The 21,322-nt window shown below is 50.3% G+C and overlaps 2 protein-coding genes across 3 annotated transcripts; one reads left to right on the forward strand and one right to left on the reverse strand.

Moving 5' to 3' along the window:
* Positions 1 to 1,740: 1,740 nt before the first annotated feature.
* On the reverse strand, positions 1,741 to 9,886 carry CHMP1A (charged multivesicular body protein 1A). Its single transcript, XM_055307106.1, has 7 exons — positions 9,778 to 9,886; positions 7,752 to 7,771; positions 5,496 to 5,573; positions 4,580 to 4,726; positions 4,182 to 4,310; positions 3,672 to 3,859; positions 1,741 to 3,223 (listed from the first exon to the last, which is right to left on the reverse strand). The coding sequence occupies exons 1-7, from the start codon at positions 9,782 to 9,784 to the stop codon at positions 3,202 to 3,204; spliced, it is 591 nt and encodes a 196-aa protein (XP_055163081.1). The 5' UTR covers positions 9,785 to 9,886; the 3' UTR covers positions 1,741 to 3,201.
* Positions 9,887 to 10,102: 216 nt separating this feature from the next.
* On the forward strand, positions 10,103 to 20,888 carry SPATA33 (spermatogenesis associated 33). 2 transcript variants are annotated; one of them, XM_055307111.1, is made up of 3 exons: positions 10,103 to 10,411; positions 18,378 to 18,537; positions 20,667 to 20,888. In XM_055307111.1, the coding sequence occupies exons 2-3, from the start codon at positions 18,480 to 18,482 to the stop codon at positions 20,870 to 20,872; spliced, it is 264 nt and encodes an 87-aa protein (XP_055163086.1). In that variant the 5' UTR covers positions 10,103 to 10,411; positions 18,378 to 18,479; the 3' UTR covers positions 20,873 to 20,888. The 2 variants fall into 2 exon arrangements, with proteins under 2 accessions (XP_055163086.1, XP_055163085.1); XM_055307110.1 differs by lacking the exon at positions 18,378 to 18,537.
* Positions 20,889 to 21,322: the final 434 nt, after the last annotated feature.

The following is a 21,322-nucleotide window of genomic DNA, read 5'->3' on the forward strand; positions in this document are numbered from 1 at the left end:
ATTTTTTCAAGGTTTGAAATAACCCTCATCACACCAGAGACAGGCCATAGCCGTGGGTGCCACCCAGAAACCCATCTGGTCCCAGGCAGCTCTCTGCTATCTACTCTCCATTTGTCCTGCTACAGCTTATTTCCATTTCCGCTCAACCTTGTTCCAAGCTCGAGACCTTTCTTGAGTGAGGGAAACCGGGGGGGGGGGGGGGGGGGGGGGGTCCTGGGGTAGGGGTGGGGGGATGGGCCACCCCTCTCCTGGCCGGATGCACACGCAGATGTGTGCAGGTGCAAGGGTCCTGGGTGGTGGGGGTGCCTGCCGTGGAGTCCAGGGAACCCTTTCCCAGCCAGTGGGCAGGTGGAGGCCGAGGGGTCCAAATCTAAGCCTCCATCACATTTCACACATTCAAACACCAAATCAAGGCCCAGCAAGATGGGAGCACCCACAATAGAAGAGCAGCAGATCATTGCACCAGGGGGACACAAAGATGTGGGAAGCAGTGTGGATGAGAATGGGAGGCCAAGGGAGGACCACGCATGGTGTCCTCTGCTCAGCTGGGGGCCAATAGCAGTTCCAAGAGCTTTGTGTAGAGACAAAGGGGCAGGGATTGGGGAGAGGGGGATTGAGGAGAGGCAGGTTCTGCTGCCAGTGAGGAGAGGGGTGGTGAGATTGAGCCTCTTTAGGGTAGACCTGCGTCTGGTCCACACAGAGCAGAAATACCCACAGGTCCGCTCTGACACAGATATAACACAGTAAGTGCAAAGAAGAAACTCTTCCTTCAAACAGAACCACAAATAGGAAATCACCACAAATACTGTTACCTGGAAGATTCACCAAGGAGCACAAGCATCAGTGCCGAGTACAAGAGCCCTGTAGGTGACGCTGGCAGTCTTAAAATTGCTCCCCACAAGATACTCCACAGAGGAGGAAAACACAACGTCACAGGGGAGATGCCTGGCCCACACCACCCCCACCAGGGGAACAACCGGCAACACCATGCACCTAGCTTTGAGCATGGGGATGCTTGCCAATAGCTGACCTCAACGCCCTTGTGTGAAAATGTCACCACAGCCTGAGTGGAAAGGCAGGCTGCCAAATAACTAGCCAGCATGCCTCAAGGCCATCCATGTCAGGGGCCTGGGGGCCTCAAAAGTTCAGCGTCTGACTCTTCATCTCAGCTCTGGTCCTTATCTCAGGGTTGTGGATGGAGCCCCGTGTCAGTCTCTGCGCTGGATGTGGAGCCTGCTTGGGGTTCTCCCTTGCCCTCTCCTCTGCCCCACCTCTCTCTGGCTCACGCACGCTCATTTTCTCTAACCCTTAAGAAAAAAGACCATCCAGGTGACAAAGACAAATGAGAGGGACTGTCCAGGCTGGAAGAATGGAGGCACTGCAAGTAAAGAACATCAGGGTGGTTTCCCGACTTAGCCAGTTACATACGGTTAACTAGAAGTGGATGTGGAGGGTGCTGGTGTACACAAATATATAACTATAGAATGCACACAAGTTGCAACTTTTATGTATGTTTAAAATTATTTCAAGGTAAAAACTTAAAAAGAAAACTTAAAACTTCAGATTCCAACTCTGTGGGGTGGGGCCTGAGAACATGCATACCTCATACCACCCACCCCACCTGCTCCTCTGCCAGGTACCACTCGTCGGCCTCTTGCACAGGGGTGGGAGAGCCATATGGAGGGTCCCACCTACAGCTCCCCACTCTACCCAAGGCCATTAAAGCAAAGCCAGACAAAGTTCTCAGGGATCAATGTGTTTACTCACAATAGCATTTTAGGAAAACGGGCAAACATGCCCACTGCTCTTTGATGAGCCACAGCCATGGAGCTTGGTGCCCAGTGAGCACCAGGGCAGTCGGGGTCTTCTCTGAACCCCCAGCGTGTGGCGCCCTGAGCGACCACAGCCAGGGAGTAAGGCGAGGCCGGCATTGTGGAAGAAAAGCCAGACAGCACTCTGACCCTCCCTCTGGGGTCTCACACCACAGTCTAGAGTGTCAAGGCTGCTCAAACACAACTGACCACACAGGACACCCAGGGACAACCAAGTCCAGAAGAATCAAATGTAGCAAAGTCATGGTAAAGGTCTCCAACATCTCTGTTCACAAGCATCACTGGTGTGAGGACAGACTGGGGAGTGGCAGGAAGCCTCTGAGAAGGGCTGGTCGGGCGGTCAGCTGTGCACGGAGCTGGGCCCGGCTCAGTACCAACCATGAAGTTCTCACCAGCTCACACCAATGAGGGGCCTGGGGCCCAGTGTTCCCCATCTGCTGTCTGCTCCTTCTATTTTGGCAATAAAACAAAAAACCCTGGAAGCTTCAAGAAAACAAAGTAAACTTCAAGAAATGAAAAACGGAAACGGCTCCCAGAAAATCACTGGGAGGAGCTGGCTGCTAGCTGCTCAACTGTGGCTGCCACGGCTACTCCAAAACTGGCCCTGCTGGGGGCACCTCTCTGAGATCTGGTGACCCCCTCTGGCTTCCAGATTAAACGGTGTGAGCCCACGTGGAAGGAGGGGAGACCAGTCGGGGGGAGGCACCCATTATCTACAGTATAGGGAGGATGACACAGACCCAGCACCCCCAGCAGGGGTGTAAGACCCCATGCTCCTTGCTGGGAGGGACCTCAGTGCACACCCTGAGTTCCCAGAGGACACACAGCACATCCTGTGGGGCCCCAGGCCCTTCCAAGGCAGCAGTGGAACGAAGATGGGTCCCTGCGGGTGGGCCTGCCTGGATTGGAGCATGGCACCTGCTGCTGGGGATCCCTAGTAGGGCTCAGCCAGCTGGCCTCCAGGTGCTTCCTGGCCACCGGAAGCAGCGCTGACCCCACTGGCTGGCCACTAGCAGCACATCTGCCATTACACGGACTCTGAAGGCCCCCGTGGCCCACATGGCATCCACTGGTCAGTCCCCGTCAACTTCTCAGAGGGTGGGGGAGAGAGGGGGGCCTGCAGAACCCCAAGCTGGTCAGTCCACAGTCACAGAAATAACCCACAGAAGTCAGAAGTGTGTGCAAACTCACCCACCAGGACACAGAGCCACCATCTACGCTAAGAGGGACAATCCCCAGGCGTGGAGGGAAGGGCCGCACAGCAGGGTGTGCGGAAAGGCAAGAGGCGTGGGGACAGAGATGGAGGCCTCCTCCCCGGCCCTTCCCACACGTCACGGCCAGGGAAGCAGGGCACTGCAGGAGGGCTCGGCTAGTTTCTCAGGGCGGCCAACCTGCAAATCAACGACACAACCCCTATGAGGGCGAGGGCAGAGGTGCCTCAGCACTGCTGTGCACTCCAGCACAAGATCTGGATTGGCATCTTGTGCTGGAGACTACAACCCTGTCCTCTCTATCTCAGCTCTGAGAGGCTGTCCTGACAGGAGAAACCTGGGGAACAGCAGTAGAGTAAAAACTTATTTTCCTACAGTGAACCAATGACAAGTGTCTGAGTGCCATAGCTGACACACGACACAGACACTGGACAAGGAGCAAGGGAGAGAGGCCCTCAGATGGAGCCTGGACTGGGCCTTGGGCAGGCCCTCCTTGGAAGGAATGGCACCCCTGGGCCAGAGCTCCCCACACAAGCTCTCCTCTCGAGGCTGTATGCGCCTCCTTCCCCCACAACCACAGGGTCAGAGCCCAGGGTGAAGAGCCCAACGTCTGGGGCACTGAGCCCACCTCCGAGACAGCTGGTCCTCTTGGCTGCGCACGGAGCTCTCGCCCACGGCAGAGGCGCCCTCAGGCAGCTGGTTGAGCTGGTCCAGGACCTCCAGGCCGTTCTCCTCAGCGATCTGCATGATGAGGCTATCCACCTGTTCCTGCGGCGTGGTCAGTGTGGTGGCCGAGCTCATGGAGTCCTCCATCACCTGGGGGTCATGTTCTGGGCAGGTGGGTGCAGGCTCTGGGACGCCACTGCAGCCGCTGCAGTGGCCCCGTTTCTGGCCACCCACCTCAACCATGCTTTGGGCTCACTCCCTCCACCCGCACCAGACCACCCCACTACTCTCTCTCAGGGCACTTTCTCCAGCGCTCAGGCCCCTGGGCCTCCCTCTTATCTGCTAGACCTCTGTGTGCTGGTCCAGACCCCACAAGCATCAGGCGCTCTGGAGGTGGCCCCCATAGGGAGACCAGTGGGGGAACGTGTGTGGGGCCAGCCACGTAAGCCACCCAAGACCACAGGCCACGTACCGCTGTATGCACATCCAAGTTCTGAACCTGTTGCTCGAACCTGTCCATCACCGCAGAGACCTTCTGCAAGTCCATGGTGCTTAGCGCCCTGTCCAGGGCTTTGGTCACCTGGGCCATGTTCTTGGTCACCTGGCACAGGAGAAAATGAAGAGATGTCCCCCACCGAAGATGGGCCCTCTGCACTCTCCGGGAAATGCTGTCTGCTAAACAACAGACAGGAGACCCATGCCTTGGCCAGTGAAGAAAAATCTGAGGATGCTTTGTCTTGTCCTTTGGTGCCGCCATTATGGTATGGAGGGAATCTCCACTTTCACTACCTCCGACAGGGTCCTGCACGGCTCCCCCTGCCTAGCCAGGCTCCTCCACTCCGCCATGTGACCCTGGGCACGAGCACTCACCCCCTTCATGGTCACGGCCGTCTGCACCTTGGAAGCCACTGCATCCACACGGGATGCCATACGGAGCCAGTTCACGCCTTCATTCTTCTTGCGGATGGCGTTCTCAGCGTACACACGGGCACATTCTACGTTCTTCTGCTGGAGGGCCTGAAATTCAGGAGGAGTGCCAGTTGGGACAACATGGCTGTTTGTCCCACCTCCACCTGGCCCGTTCAGGGGCCTGGTCCTGGCTTTTCCTAGGGTGAGACCTGCTAGCTTCGTGCAAATGCAGAAATGCCAGGCCCCTGGCCTGTTCAGGAGCGAGGGTGTCCGGGCAGGGCACCAGACCAGCCATGCTGGGGGCTGCACAGAGAGCTGGCCATGGGACACCACCTCCTGCCCCCACCCCCCCAGGCCTGGCACTCCCTTCAGTCTCTTCAGCGCCTATACCACACGAGCTCACAAAAACCAGAGCAGCAAAGTGGGTAGGGCCATGAGGACAAAGGAGCCAACTGGACACAGCTCTCTGGTTTTCCTTCTGCCCTGGGGTGAGGGGTTACCAAACCCTAACCCCAAACCCCAGGAGCCAGTCCACCCGTGCAACAGCCAGACCTTCCCACCTGCCTGAGGTATGGGCAGGGTCATTGCAAGGATGGCTGGAAGCCACGTCCCATACAGGTTCAGAACTCTGAAAGTGATTAAACGCTCAGATGTTCAATGAAATAAGGAAAGGCAACGCATGGTCCTTTGGCTCCGGACGCCCTCAGTGGGCAGGGAGGAGCCACCACAGGCCCCAAGCAGCCTCCTGGGAGAACACCCATGGCCAGAGTCGTGGGGCATACCTCACACAAAAGGAAGATACCAGAACAATGCAAAAGAAGCAACAGAAACAAGGAACATGAGAACAGCACACGGCCTGGACATGGTGCAACCTCACCTTCTTCACCTTGGCCTGCTCTGCCTTGGAGTCCTTTTCTGCCTTCTTGGCCAGCTTCTCTAGCTGCTTTGCTGTGAACTGAGCAAAAGCAGGACACTCAGGTTAGATGCACGCGGCCTGCCCTTCAGCACCCTCCCCACCCTCCTCAGCACCCCCTGCCCCATACACAGAAGGTGCCCAGCCCGCCAGCATCCTCATGGCCTAGGGCTGCATGGAGGAGGCTACTGGGTCTCTGAGGCTCAGGGGACAGGAGGGCTGTGAGGGTTTCCTAAAATGTCCTATCCCAGAGCACCGTAATCCAAATTCTCCCATAGAGTGGAAAGTTAAAAAGCCAACTCACACGGGGCACCTGGGCTTAGATGGTTAAGCGTTGGTCTTTGGCTCAGGTTGTGATCTCAAGGTCATGGGATCAAGCCCCTCCCTGGGCTCCCTGGTCAGCAGAGAGTCTGCTTCTCCCTCTGCCCCCTGCTCATGCTCTCTCTCTCTCTCTCTCTCGTGAATAAATAAAATCTTTAAAAGAAAAGCCAACTCGGGACACCTGGGTGGCTCAGAGGTTGAGCATCTGCCTTACACTCAGGGCGTGATCCTGAGGTCCCAGAATCAGGTCCCGCATTGGGCTCCCTGTGGGGAGCCTGCTTCTCCCTCTGCCTATGTCTGCCATGAATAAATAAATAAAATCTAAAAAACAAAACAAAAGAAAAAAAACTAACACAATCACTACTACTTCTGGATCTTTTTTCGTTAAAAGATTTATTTATCCATGAGAGACAGTGATGAGCACAGGAGAGGAACAGAGAGAATCTCAAGCAGACTCTCCACTGAACACAGAGTTGGATGCAAGGCTTGAACTCAGGACCCTGGGATCACAATCTGTGCTGAAATCAAGAGTCAGACACTTAACTGACTGAGCCGCCCAGGTGCCTATACTTACAGATTTTCATCTTTTGGAAAAAAACTCAACAGAATCTGTTTCAGGGTACCCCAAGCGGTAATACGGAATTCCCAATGAACATACACCTCAAAGTGTTCTCTTCACAGAACAGTGTGTCTGTAAGGGGCTGCTGGGCAGTGCATGCTCTCGGGCCTGGTCAGAGTGGCCCTGTAGCTCCCCAAAGAGGACTCATTTGATGACCAGGAAGCCCACAGGAGAGAATGCTCAGACAACCCAAGTGATGGGCTCCCTGCTCTGTTCTGCAGGGAGTCAGCCTTTCCCTCTGCTCAAATAAATGATAATACATTAATTTTAAAAACAGAAAAAAATAACTCATGGGTGTCTCAGTCGGTGAAGCATTTGCTTTCGGCTCAGGTCATGATCCCAGGGTGCCTGGACTGAGTCATGCACTCTAGCATAGAGTCTAGTATCCACCTCCTGCTCAGCAGGGAGTCTGCTTCTCCCTCTGCCCCTCCCCCCTGCTCATGCATGCGCACATGCTCACTCTCTCTCTCTCTCTCTCTTTCTGTCTCTCAAATTACAAAAAAGAAACAAACCCAAGTGAAAGAGAAACCTTCCAGAATCCCACATAGCTTCCCTGCCAAAACCTGCCTGCTTGGAGGATACCCTGCCCTCACCTAGGACTTTCTGTCACACAGAAGGTGCTTCTTGTCTGCCTACCTCACACTCCTACATTCCTTCAGGGAAAAACCCAGATTTTCCTGACCTGGGAATCTGGCCCTGAGCATCTTCCACAAGGTGGAAGCTTGTTGAACAAAGTGCCTGGGGTGTCCTGGTGTTCCCCGCCCTTCCTCTCCACTGCAAACCCAGGGTGATGAGCTACGGTTAGCAGCGTGGGCACATCACTCCTGCCCAGTCTTACAGAACTAACCAGGGACGGTTAACTACGGAGGCATTTGAGGGAAATGTGGCAGACGCTTACCCTGGATTAATTATCAGAGGCATGCTCAGTTGCTCAGAATGCTCTCCTTCAACATGATTTTAACGAACTTAAAAGCACAGATTTAAATGCCTAGTGAAACATCAAGGGATGCAGCGAACACCCAAGCTTTGTTTCCTAAAGACAGCATGCTCCCTCTCTCGTGGATGAGCCCACACGACCCGATTCTGCTTAGCCCAAGACAAGGAAAGGATTAATATGCCATCAAGCCAACTCAATAACCCCCTGTCTGTCATCAGACTGGAAGAGCACTGTGCAGAATCTTCCGATTTATAATCTGTTCCTCTGTGCACGACAGACACCATTTGTCCTCATTTGTTGACCACCAAGGCAGGGTGGGGGTGAAAGGTCATTCATCACATACCTTCAACTGGAACAGGGTATCTGCAAAGAAAAGAGAGGGTTTGAGGATTTCAACTGTGACAGGTGGCATGTCTAACAAAAAGATAGGGCCACAAAGACCCTCCTAGACAGAAAGAGCTGGAACAGGACGCAGGCACAGATGGGGCCTTCAGGGAGGCAGGAGATGAACGAGGGTACCAGTTCTGCTCCCTTGTCAGCCAGACTGGTTTGGGCAAATGTAGAGGCTCCCTAACATCCGACCCTATAGGTAATACCAGGGAGCACTAGCTGACCAAGGGTTAGTGTACAGACATGTGAGGTCATGGACACAGCACATGGCCCACAGTAAAAATCCGAGTGGGTGCTTTGTAATTAAGACAACTTCACAAAGGCCCTTAAGATTCTTTCCTCATTTAATAAAGTTCGGTAGTGGGCAATCTAAATTTTCTATACTCTTTCTCCCCCAAAGTAAATGAGTTTAAGTAGCAAGAAGATGACTCCTCTGATATCAAAGATGTGACCCACAGAGACCAACTTCCATGGCAGCTGGCATGTCTGAGCTTTCAAATCTGGCTTGGGTGCCTTCCTGTCCCTCGTGGAAGATTCAAAGAGACTGGAGAGTATAGATAATTCTCCTGACAGCTACACTTGCTACTCACTCACCGAAACTCAAGAGGCAGGAAGATCCAGATTCACGTTTAAATCTCAATTTATTCACATTTTTAAATGTGAAGAATATCTGAAAGGGTTTCACTAGCCCAGAATGAAGAAACAAAATCCTGTATCCAGAGTCAGGGTGCAGAGCATTCACAAATGCAAATCTAGGTCCCCAGCTGAGAGCCCACTATGGGTTTCAGGGATGGCCTGGTTGTGCCCTGGTGAAGGCCAAAGTCAGCTGTGCAATCTGCAAATCAGACCTAACCTGACACAGGTGGCAGGCAGAGTGCCTCCCACAGGGAAAACAAGGTGTGGCTCCGAGTCTCTAGCTGGCAGTGTGACATAATCACTGTCTCTCCCTGCCTCGGCTTTCTCATCTAGAGTGGCAGAATCTCTGCCACTGAATAGCAGAGAGCTGTTAAGACAAAACCTAACCCTGGAAAAAAGTGAAACCGCCAAAAGAAATTCACCCTCCCTCCCGCCCCCCCAGAGAGCTGAGAAACTGTGGAGCAAAACCCAACATGTGTGGTGGGGGAGTGCAGGCGGAGTGTAGAGATGTGTGTGGAGGGGTGCAGACAGGTGTGGTGAGGGATGTGGCCTTGGGGGGAGTGCAGACATGTGTCTTCATGGGGTGCAAGGATGTGGACAGGTGTGGGGGTGCGGATATGTGCAGTGGGGGCTGTGGGCTTGGAGGGGTATGGACAGGTGTGGGGTGCAGGGGGTGTGGACAGGTGAGCTGGGGGGTGCAGGGGTGAGGATAGGTGTGCTGGGGGTGTGGACATGTGCAGTGCGGGATGCAGGGGGTGCAGACGTGGGAGGGAGTACTTCATCTTGTCTGAGGCAAGGGATACAGGGTGTCTTTCCGGACAACGACGTGGTTGTACAGCTCTCTACTTTTCCCAAAGGGATCTTCAGAACCTGTGCACCCCAGCAGTCCCCGATCATCCTAGCAAAGGTAGGTACCCGACCGTATGACGCCCCCTTCTGTTCCTGGTGTCCAGAGCGGGGCACAGGAGGTGCAGCAGGCGGTGGCGCCAACGCTGGGAGCCAGACCTCCAGCTGCGTCCCCGTGTGCAGGAGGGGACATCAAGCTCCAACCGCTAAGAGCTGCTGTCAGGGAGGCCTGGCACACGGCAGGTGCTTTCTGCCTGGGCTCTTCTTACTGTCGTGTAGTGGTATCCTGGGGACGGGGATGCCCTCTGACCTGACCCCCAGGGCCCCAAAGGCCGATGTCTGTCGTCGGTCCAGGAGCTGGGGGTGGGGCGGGGGCTGGACGCTGAGGAGCTTGGGGAAGGGGGTGAGGGTCCGGCATGGAGGGTGAGGATCGGGGTCCGGGGTCTCTGACCGAGGTCCGCGGGGCCCGCCCTCCCCCGACGGGCGGGGTCTCCTACCGTCCATGGCCGGTCCGGCAGCAGCAGGCCCCCCCGAAACGGACTAACAGACTCCCCGCGGCAGCCGAGTTGATCGCCCCGACCAGTTCCGCCCCGCGGGAACTTCCGGGGTCGTCCCCACTTCCGGCGCGCGCGGCTCTCGCGAGAGCACGTCGCTGGTCCCGCGGGCGGGAGGCGTTGCGGTGACGACCCGCGCCGCCCGGCTGCGGGAGCCTCTGTGAGTCACTCGGGCTGCGCGCCCGCGGAGGGGCGAAGGGCTGGAGGGCCGGAGGGTCGGAGGGCCGGGGGGCCGGGGGGCCAGGGGCCAGGTTTGCCGGCTGGGGCAGTGGGCTCACTTATGGGACTTTCCAAAAGCAAACACAAATCTAGGAAAGGTAACGGAGCGCCGGCGCCTCCCCGCGTACTCGCCCCTGGAGACGCCCGCGCAGCCTCGGGGAGCCGGCAGGGCTGACTCCTCGTCCGTGTGTTTCAGGGGAGAAGGGGCGCGGGCACTCCGTGGCGAAGGCTAGGGAGAGGTCGATGGACAGGCAATCTCAGGAACTCGAGAAACCTCCGGACAGCAGGCCTGCAGACAGCTTCCCAGGGAAGAGAGGGGCACCCAAGCGGCTGCGACCTTCCTCGTCCGAAGTGGAAGGTAGGCCGTGCGCGGCGGGGATAGGAGTGCCGGGGGTCGGGCTTGGCCCCGTGCACTGCTATGGGCACGGCTGCTCCCTCCACGGCCCTCTCGCCGAAGCAGAAGCTCGGAAGGCCACTCGAGTCTGGAGCAGGCGTGTAAGAAGGGCTAGGAGCACCGTGCTGGGGCGCAGGGACCCTAGGGCTTCCACTCGGCGGACAGCCCCCTGGCCGGACGCTCGCGGATGGGGAGGAGGGTGAGGCCACAGAAGCAGCGGAGTAGGAAGCCTTTCGTCTGTTTGGCACCTGCCTTGTGGAAATGGAACTGTTAAGTAATAGCAACAAGGGAGGTGTGATGGGGTTGGTGCCTTGGAAACGTTCTCCAGTAGAGGGGACCTGTGGTAGGCCTAATGCTGCCACCGAGGAGGAACTAATGAGGCCCTGGCAGCAGGAATCCCAAAAAGATCCAGGAGGTGGAACCAGCAGACCCTGACCGTGACAAGAATGGTCAGGAGCAATGTGGGCCTGGCGAGGAGAGAGGCAGGCTCAGAGTGAGGCACCTGTGAGCCCTCAAGGGCAGACACCCTTTCAAACGAGGCTCTTGGGCTTGGGAGCAAGGCCTGGACTTCAGATCCTGATGTGTCAGCCCTTAAGAGTGGAAGGCTGCAGGAAGGGCCAGAGTCCTGGGGAGGAGATGTGGAGAATGCTAATGCTACCAGTCTGTTGGGAGCTTCTGGCTGCAAGCCACAAAACAGCTAACAAGATATGGTTTCCCTGCTGATGGGTTGTCGCGGCCGGCGCGAGAAGGTCCGGATTCAGGAACCGAGGGCAAGGGGATGAGAAATAAACAAGAAACTAAAAGTTCATGGGATAGGAGGTTCCATGCAGCTGATGGCCACAATGGACAAGCTTTATTTTTGCATGTAGAGTTTATATAGCCTCCGTAAGCAGGCGGCCTATTTCTTTAAGGAGAAGTACATCTCGCGCACAAACATACATTGTTTTTAAAAACTACACACCTGTTACTTGTTTTAAGCAATAGAGCATGAATGCCACATTTAGACTAAACAGTGAGGTTTGTTATTAAGTAATGTCTGCCAAGGCGGTCATGTGTCAGGCCACCTCCTTGCTTACTTTATGGGAACTTGTCTCGATAACATTTTAAAGGAGAAGCAAATATGTACTTTTACTTCCATAAGGGGGAAGAGCTAGGTGCAGTCCCAGCGGGTTGGCCAGGTATGACAAGGAGCCTTTGCTCAACCCGGAACCCTGCCTCGCACCGCAGGACTGCGGGTTGGCCAGGGACAACAGGAGCTTTGGCTCAACTTGGAACCTTGCCTCGCACCACAGGACTGTGGGTTGGCTAGGGACAACAAGGAGCTTTGGCTCAACTTGGAACCTTGCCTCGCACCGCGGGACCGCTCCCAACAATGGGTTCAAGGTCTCCCAAATAAAGGATCAGAGAGGGGCACTCAGGGTGGCTTGCTCAGCAAGGACTGTTTGGGTCTACGCTTTGCCACCCTCAGTATCCACAGTCCCCAGAGAGCTCTAGGTGTCCCATGCAGACATGAGATGCTGCTGTTCTTGCAAGGAAAACCTTCCCCTGCTAGGCCTCACTTGTCCAGCATTGCTAGGATGGACTCAGATGTGAAAATTCTGGTGCTGGACCTCTACCAGAAGGTGTGGGCAGGGAGGGTGCCTGCTGGAGAGGCACAGCATCTGTCACACCCTCATTCCAGAGGGTAGAGACAAGTTGGACTAGAGAAGAAAAGTCAGAGAGCAAGAGAGAGGATGGACTTCCAAGAAAGAAGGTGAAGGGTGTGGTTCTTTCATAGAAGGGACATCCCAGCAATAACAAAGAGCAAGCTACTGACATGCTGCATCATGAAGACGCCCCCAAATCAAGATACTCCAGTGAGAGAAGGCAGACATAAAGACCACAGCTATTAGTATTCCATTTATATGAAATGTCCAGAAAAGGCAAATTGATATAAAGGGAAGCCTAGACTAAAGGGAACAGGGATTAGCCACAAATGGGCAGAAGAGGTCTTCTGAAGGTGACAGAAATGTTCTTAAAACTGGATCAATGGGTGCCCAACTCTGAAAGTTTACTAAAAATCATTGAATGCTATGCTTTAAACCAATGGTACATAAATTATAATGTAACAAAGCTGTTTAAAAAGGTAATAAACAATCTTTTAAAAAAAAGATAAAATAGTCAACAGTGTTGTTTTTTTGTTTTTTTTTTTAAGATTTATTTATTCATGAGAAACAGAGAGAGAGAGAGAGAGACAGGCAGAGGGAGAAGCAGAAGCAGGCTCCATGCAAGGAGCCCGACCTAGGACTCAATCCCGGGCCTCCAGGATCACACCCTGAGCTGCAGGCGGCGCTAAACCACTGCGCCATCAGGGCTGCCCCAGTCAACAGTGTTAAATGTTGCAAAGAGATTGAGTAAACCCAATCTCTTTGCAACAATGGAGGTTGAGGACTCCACTGAATAAGGCAAGCCACTGGTCTTGGTGGCCTTGCAGAGAGCACAATCCAGCAATCAGAAGTGAAGACATACACATGGTCTGCCAAGTAGAACATCTAAATTGGGCAAAAGCATCCCCTCTCACATTTGGGTTTTAAAGCTAAAGAATTTCCCTATTAGATTTGGAAGAGGTAGAGTTTTTGGAAGTTAAAGTTTCCTTCAATTAACCTAATACCATAAAAGTCTTAGAGAAATGGAGAGTCCTGATGAGTCAAACATTCCGTGCATTACATAATTAATAAAGGTAGGTCTTACTACTGTGGGATAGAAATCAGAAAGTTCTTGCTGAGGCTGGGGAGGGGGAGGCTAGCTGACTGGAGGATTCCATAAGGTGATAGAAAGTTCTGCTGCTTGTTTGGGTAATTAAAAAGGTTCATACAATTGTGAACTCATCGAGCTGAACATTTTAAGAATTGTGCATTTTATCTTGTGTGAATTGTGCATCAAAAAGCATGGAATATACACAAGCCCTTGTCTCTTAGAACTGCACCCAAAATATTAAAGTACAAATCAATGGGATTAATGGAGGTGGTATCTGAGATTTGCTGTAAAGTGAACACGTATAGTGTGGATGAGGATATTTTCCAAAGACAGCCACAGCTCCTATCCCTCCTGTTCTACCGTGTGGCCTTGATGCTCCTCCCAGCTGGAGTCTCTACCCTCTCTCCTTAAATGGCTGCAAGTTTGACATTTTCTTGTAACCAATAGAATGTGGTGAAAGTGGTTTGAGGCAGGGCCATGGAAGGCGATGCCGTCCTGCCTTGCACACTGGAACACAGGTTGGTGCTTGGAACCCTGAGTGGCATGCCACATCACGTCACGCTGTGAAGAAGCTCAGCCACCTGGGGAGGCCATGTGGAGGTGCTGCAGTCAGCAGTCCTGGTCTCTAAGCTCTTCCAGCCCGTGTCAGACTTGTGAGTGAACAAACCTTTAGGTGATTCTAGCCCCAGGCCTTTGAGTCTTCCCAGCTGAGCCACAAGACATCATGTAGCAGCAGCATTAGTGACAAGCCCTATGAGTGGCAGTCTCGCATGTCCAGCCTGGTTGAGCCTTCAGAGGACTGCAGCTCCAGACAACATCCAACTGTAGCCACCTAGGGACCATAAGTGATAGCTGCCTGGTTAAGCCTATTCTGAATTCCTGACCCTTAAAATTGTGAGAAAATAAAAGCGTGGTTTTAAGCTCCTAGAGTTTGGGGTAAGTTGTTATACAGCAATAGTAACCAGAACAGAGGGTAAGTGCTAGGGCACAGATAAAATTTGATTATGGGTGTTAACTGTGGCCGCTGTGTGATGGGGTATATCATCTTGTCTCGATACTTATGTATAACTTAAATTTTTCATTACAAAATCCACATACACATTATAGAGATTAATACACCACAAATTTGCAATAAGCCAGTTCCAAAATGCTGGAAATCCTATTGAGAAAAATACTCCAACTTTTCTACAAATAAATGACAGGAGGGCACCTGGGTGGCTTAGTTAAGTGTCTGACTCTTGATTTAGGCTCAGGTCATGATCTCAGGGTTGAGATCAAACTCAGCATCAACAACAGACATTTATTTGTCATAATCCTAGAGGCTGAGGAGTCCTACAACCTGGGTGCCATGATTTGGTTCCTGTGAGGACCCATTCTTGGCTTGCAAAAAGCCATCTAATTGCTGTTTTCACATGGCTGAAGAAAGAGGGTTGTGGTCTCTTCTTCCTCCTGTAAGGGCACTGATCCCATCATGGGGGCTCTACTCTGATGACGTCAACCCAACCTGATCTCCTCCCAAAGGCCTCACTTCCAAATACCATTTCACTGGGGATGAGGCCTTCAACACAAGACTTTTGGGTGGATTCAGCCTAGAGCAGAGAGGACTGTACAAAGTTTGAGGGACTAAATACACTGGGAGCCTGGGCTAAGTCATTCTTGAAATAATCAAATTGGATATTAGATAATAAGGAATCAATGGTAGCTTTCTTAGATGTGACAAGGCTATTGAGGTGATGCTAAAACAATCCTTGGTAGAGATTTGTATTGCATTATTTATGGGTAAAATTATATCTGAGATTTGCTTGAAAATACTCAAAAAAAACTGAGAAAGAACAAGGTGACAAAATATTGAAATATTGATTGAAGCTCAGTGATGCATATGCGGGTACTCATTACACTATTCTATTTTCATGTGTGTCTGAATATTTCCATATTTTTTTGAAGGTAGAGTGTGTTGCAATAAGTTTTTGGGGAAAAAAAAGAAACTTAAGGAACATTTGTTTATCAGCTACTAAAAATATACTGAATGAAAAAAGCCAAGTTCAAAAGGTCACATGCTGCATGATTCCATTTTTATAATGTTCTCCAAGTGACAAAATGATAGAGATGGGAGAACACAGCAGTCATTGCCAGGGGTCAGAGATGGCAGAGGAGTGGGGAGGTTGCAGGGGGAGAAAGGGGTGGCTATTGAGGTCTCTAGTGAGAAGGAGGTCTGTGGGGTGATGGGATAGTTCTGTATCTTAATCTTAGTGGTGTTTACATGGTACAAAATGACATAGAACACACATTGTGCCAAAATCTAGGTCTTGGTGTTGTTATGTTGTCCTGTACGTACAGAAAATGTTACCATTGGAACCACTGGGTGAAAATGGGTGGGGGTATATGGGACTTCTCTGTACTTTTGCAACTTTCTGTGAATTTGTAACTTTAAAATTAAAAGTTCAAAAATGCATCAAATTGGGGTGCCCGTCTGGCTCAGTTGGTAGAGCATGTGACTCTTGATCTTGGGGTTGTTTGAACCTCACATTGGGTGTAGTGATTATTTAAAAACAAAATCTTTTTAAAAATGTATCAAAATGTATAATAATTAAAGTAACATAGTTAACAGTACAATAGTAGATCAATGAGGGGCTTCTGCGTGGCTCAGTCAGTGAAACATCTCCCTGAAGCATCTCCCTTCGGCTCAGGTCATGATCCCAGGGTCCTTGGATCAAGCCCCGCATCAGGCTCCCTGCTCAGCAGGAAGTCTGCTTCTCCATCTCCCTCTCCTCTTCTACTCCTCACCCCTGCTTGTGCTCACTCTCAAAATAAAATCTTAAAGAAAATAGATCAATGAAATAGAAAATATGGACAAAAATAAATGCTTACTATGAGTATATATGTGCAATTAGTGTGTAAAAAACCCTGCAGCAAATGTTAGTGGCAAAAGGAAGGATTATACAATAAATTATGCTAGGAAAATTGCTTAACATTTTGAGAGAAAGTTCAAGTTGAATTTTAACCTCCTGCCATATGCTCAAATTCCAGATGGGTAAGAATATAAGAAGTGACTACAGGGGCTCCTTGGTGGCTCAGTTAGGTAAGCGTCTGCCTTCACCTCAGGTCATGATCCTAGGGTCCTGGGATTGAGCCCTTTGTCCAGCTCCCTGCTCAGGAGGAGTCTGCTTCTTCTCCCCCTACCCCTCCTACATCTCATACTCTCTCTCTCTAAATAAAATCTTAAAAAAAAAATGTTGGGGATCCCTGGGTGGCTCAGTGGTTTAGTGCCTGCCTCTGGTCCAAGGCGTGATCCTGGAGTCCCGGGATCGAGTCCCACATCAGGCTCCCTGCATGGAGCCTGCTTCTTCCTCTGCCTGTGTCTCTGCCCCCCCCCCCACCTCTCTCTGTGTCTCTCATAAATAAATAAAATCTTAAAAAAAATAAAAAATTGTTTAAGAAGTTGTCGTGCTGTGAGAAGAGCTGGGAACAACCAATCCCCTGCTAATAGCCAGCAAGAAAATAGGGACTTCAGCCCTTCACCCATAAAGAAATGACTTCAGCCTAGCATCTGGAATGAGTTTGGAAGGCCACGGGTCTAGGTGAGGGTGCAGCATGGCTGACAGCTGGAACGTTGTCTGGACTCTGGACAGAAACTGAGATGATACATGTATATGCTATTCTAAGTCAGCCACTAAATTTGTGGTTTTTATTTTTTTTTAAGATTTTATTTATTTATTCATGAGATACAGAAGAGAGAGAGATAGAGACAGAGACAGGGCAACCCCGGTGGCGCAGCGGTTTGGCGCCACCTGCAGCCTGGGGTGTGATCCTGGAGGCCTGGGATCGAGTCCCGTGTCGGGCTCCCTGCATGGAGCCTGCTTCTCCCTCTCCCTCTCCCTCTGCCTGTGTCTCTGCCTCTCTCTCTCTCTCTCTCTCTCTCTGTCTATGAATAAATAAATAAAATCTTAAAAAAAAAAAAGACACAGGCAGAGGGAGAAGCAGGCTCTATGCAGGGAGCCCAATGTGAGACTTGATCCCGGGTCCCCAGGATCATGCCCTGGGCTGAAGGTGGCGCTAAACCGCTGGGCCACCTGGGTTGCACTGTGGTGATTTTTAAAGCAGTAACTGAAAAACTAGTACAGGTAGTAGATATCAAGAACCCTAAAAATGAAGTTTTAAAACTCTAAAGAAGTCTTTTTGAACTAGAAAACCTCAAAACTGTAAAGATGCTAATTCTCCCTTAATCTATGAAATCAGTGACCACAATCAAAACACCAGAGGTCTTTTTGGGAACTGAGCAAGTTATTCTAAAGTTCACCTAGGAAAATAAAAATGTAAACACAGTAGGAAACTGGAAAATCGAGGTGCAAGAGGGATTGAGCACTGACGTGAAAACATGCTGCTACAGTATGAGCTGCGGAGGACACGCACTGTCACACATTCGTGTGGGAGTTCATGATAAAGGCACCACGTGGAAGATGTGGAGCAACGAAGGGACATTCGTTCACTCAGTGGTGCTGGGACAACTGAATTGACAACTGAGAAAACAGTATTTTTGTCTCAATCCTTACTTGAATTCTTTATGAATCAAAAAATTAAACAGAAAGTAAAACAGTTTTTATTGGTTTGGTGTGGAGAACACCCTTTTTCACTCTGACAGACTCTAAGAGCCATAAGGAAAAGACTGATGTGCCTATCTGTCTAAAAAGCAACAAAGAGAAACTGAAAAGCAAGGGGAACCATTTGCAATAAGATCACAAAGGTAAAATCTCCTGACTATACAAAAAGCTCTCACATACAAAAAAGGTCAAAGTACAAAATGAGGAAACAATATGACATGCATTCAAGGAAAATAAATACCACTGGATCATGAACAAGCAAAAGGAGGCTCAACCTCCCCAGGGAAGCTGATGTGTGACCAGTGGAGACAGGAGCCAATAGTTCCATTTTCATATAATATAGGACAAGATTTAGCAAATTGACAAGAATTAGGGGAAGGTACAGAGAAGTGTCCTATTTACAGATTCTTAGTGGACATATATGTTGATATAATCTTTATGAAAAAGTTTGGCCACGTTTACCAAAACCCTTCTAGTAACTTACCCAATAGATAAACCCTCATAAATGTGTAAATATATAAATGCAAGAATGTTAATTATGGCACCACTCGAAAAAGATTAAAATTGGAAGTAACCTACATTTATATTCATTAAAGGGAGATGATTATGTACTGGATGGGACCCCAGATAATGGACTACAGGCTGCCACCCCTGTATGTGCAGATATGGATCTCAGCCATGACACAGTGTGATCCTAAATGCATCAAACTCCACATGCACATATGAAATGTCTGAAAGGAAAAGAATCCTCCATGGGTAATTTTTAATTATGTATTATTTTTTATTTTTTTAAAGATTTTATTTATTCACGATAGTCTCAGAGAGAGAGAGAGAGAGAGAGAGAGAGGCAGCGACACAGGCAGAGGGAGAAGCAGGCTCCATGCAGGGAGCCCAACGTGGGATTCGATCCCGGGTCTCCAGGATCACGCCCTGGGCCAAAGGCAGGCGCCAAACCGCTGTGCCACCCAGGGATCCCTGTATTATTTTTTAAATCAAATATTCATAGATTTTTAGTCAATATATAAAAAGTGTATTTTTTTTTAAATTTTTATTTATGATAGTCACACAGAATGAGAGAGGGAGGCAGAGACACAGGCAGAGGGAGAAGCAGGCTCCATGCACTGGGAGCCCGACGTGGGATTCGACCCCTGGTCTCCAGGATCGCGCCCTGGGCCAAAGGCAGGCGCCAAACCGCTGCGCCACCCAGGGATCCCTAAAAAGTGTATTAAATTAATACCAAAAATGAACCCTCCAGGAGCACCTGGGTGGCTCAGTCAGTGAAGCATCTGCCTCTGACTCAGGCCATGATCTTGGGGTCCTGGGATCAAGCCCTACGTCAGGCTCCCTGCTCAGCAGGAAGTCTGCCTCTCCTTTTCCCTCTGCCTCCTCCTCTCCCTGCTCTTTCTCTTTCTCATAAATAAATAAATAAATGAAAAATAAATAAATAAATAAATAAATAAATAAATAAATAAATGTAAATTTAAAAAATCTTTTTTAAAAAGAACCCCAATTTAAATTAAATGCAAAATATGAAATGCAGTTTTTTACTTCATGACAAAAATACAAAGGACGCTTCCAGTCCTAGTGCAGGCCATGGGTCATTCATTGGTAGTTCAAACAATCAAAGCTGCAGATGCAGCAATGAAGATGGACAGAGCTCTGGGCCCCAGCATCTCCCTCTACTACTCGCCTTGAGCAAATGACCACTCTGTGCCTCAGTTCCTTCATCTGTAAACAGAGGTGATAAGAGGACCTACTTCAGAAAGTGCTGTGGCTTGGTATTCACCATCATTATTATTCTAGGCTCAGAATGATGTCTGACACAGAAAGAGCAACTATTCACATGTCACCAGGTAGCTGGGTTCATGAGGTATTTAAAGTAGGGAACAAAGAACACTGCAAAGCAATAGGACAACCTGCTAGCATTTTGTAACCAATATGTGACACTGATTATTCTAACTCTACCTGCATGCAAATGTGCACAGAGAGAGAAAGACCCCTCTCTGTAGTGCTTGAACAGAGGCCTGAAAGGATGTGCCTCCAACCTGGAACCCTGGGGAGCAGGCTGGGAGAGGTAGCAGTGAAAGCCATAAAGGCACTTCTGCTTATGTATTTTGTAACATTTGACAAACTTGGCATTTCACAAGTCCTATGCAATCCTTGCAACCTTAACAAGTTTAAGAAAATGCTGTGGCCAACATCAGAAATGTTCATTCTTGGGTGCCTGGCTGATTCAGTCTGTTGAGTGTCTGACTCTTGGTTTCACCTGAGGTCATGATCTCAGGGTCCTGGGATCCAGCCCCGTGTTGAGCTCCATGCTCGGGGGGGGGGGGGGGGTCTTGAGGATTCTCTCTCCCTTGCCCTCTGCCCATCCCCCAGTTCGTATTCACTCTCTACAATAAATAAATCTTTTTTAAAAAAAAGAAGAAATGTTAATTCTTCAGCATTCTGATTGATAAAATTCTGTACAGAGAGGTTGTCTTTGTTTTGTTTTAGTAGATTTAGAATCCTTTGGAAATTGTGTATCTGAACCTTCAACCCTGAGGCAGACCATGTCTCCTCTTTTCTCTCTGTTCCCTTTTCTTCTATGTCTGTCATACAAGCTGGCTGGCAGCTCAGTCTCTCCATAGTGGATGGTGGAAGTGTGTCTCCCTTTTTCTTCCCTGAAAGAGGGTGTCGAGGATTCACCACCCTCGTGGCTGAGCTGTCAATCAGTTAAAGCTCTAGAACATTCATGGACTGTTCTGACTGCTTTCAACCTTGCCCGCTTCTGTTCCTGAACCACATCTAATTCTTTTGCTCTGGCCCTAACACAGGCATCATCTGCCTTATAGAAGAGCTTTTCCACAGACATGTTAAATACCTGGATGTTTTCTTCTTTCTAGAGAAACCTGATGTAAAGGTAACGTCGAGCAAGAAGAAATTTGCCATTCCACAGATCATCATCACTAGAGCCTCTAAAGAGACTCTAGCCAGCTACAGTTCCATTGGAAGCGAAGAGCAGAGAACCATTCAGGAGCAGGTTGAATGGGGCCCCTACTACCGACATAGAAACCCCAGTACAGTAGATGCCTATGATTTACAAGAATAAACAAGCACCCCAAATAGTTGGTAATAGTTATTCACTGTGCTCTGAGTCTCAGCAATGATGGCGGAAGGGCCACCCTGCCCTGTGGGAAGCTGCATTTGCCCCTTTGGTAAATGAGGTCCCCCCAGTGGCCACCTTGGTTTTACCTTCCCCAGAGCTGCTGGCAGCTTGCAGAGGGCAAGAGTGACCCTGGCTCAGAGGGTGAACTTGGTGCATCTACCTCTGTTGTAACTGGCCATGCAAGTTGATGAGCCAGAGGCAGGCAGCATCTCTCTCCTGGTGGGCACTTCTGAAGGATTGTGGTGTCAGGACTTGGCAATTATACTAAATGAGATAGATGTCACCCACACTTGGGAAAAAGGCTGGACTCAGTTCTTACCTTGAAGGTGTCATGCCCCAGAACAGGAAAGTGCACAAGTCACCCTGTGGGGATCACGGGCTCCTACCTTGATG

The sequence above is a fragment of the Nyctereutes procyonoides genome, unplaced genomic scaffold, assembly GCF_905146905.1.
Source record: "Nyctereutes procyonoides isolate TBG_1078 unplaced genomic scaffold, NYPRO_anot_genome, whole genome shotgun sequence".
Taxonomy (NCBI): domain Eukaryota; kingdom Metazoa; phylum Chordata; class Mammalia; order Carnivora; family Canidae; genus Nyctereutes; species Nyctereutes procyonoides.

Coding starts and splice junctions, on each gene's coding strand:
- SPATA33 (XM_055307110.1), top strand. CDS start 10,297: ATGGACAGGCAATCTCAGGAACTCGAGAAACCTCCGGACAGCAGGCCT. Junction 10,412..20,666: donor TTCCTCGTCCGAAGTGGAAG/GTAGGCCGTGCG, acceptor TCTTCTTTCTAG/AGAAACCTGATGTAAAGGTA.
- CHMP1A (XM_055307106.1), bottom strand. Junction 4,311..4,579: donor CGGCCGTGACCATGAAGGGG/GTGAGTGCTCGT, acceptor CTCCTGTGCCAG/GTGACCAAGAACATGGCCCA. Junction 3,860..4,181: donor ACTTGGATGTGCATACAGCG/GTACGTGGCCTG, acceptor CATGACCCCCAG/GTGATGGAGGACTCCATGAG.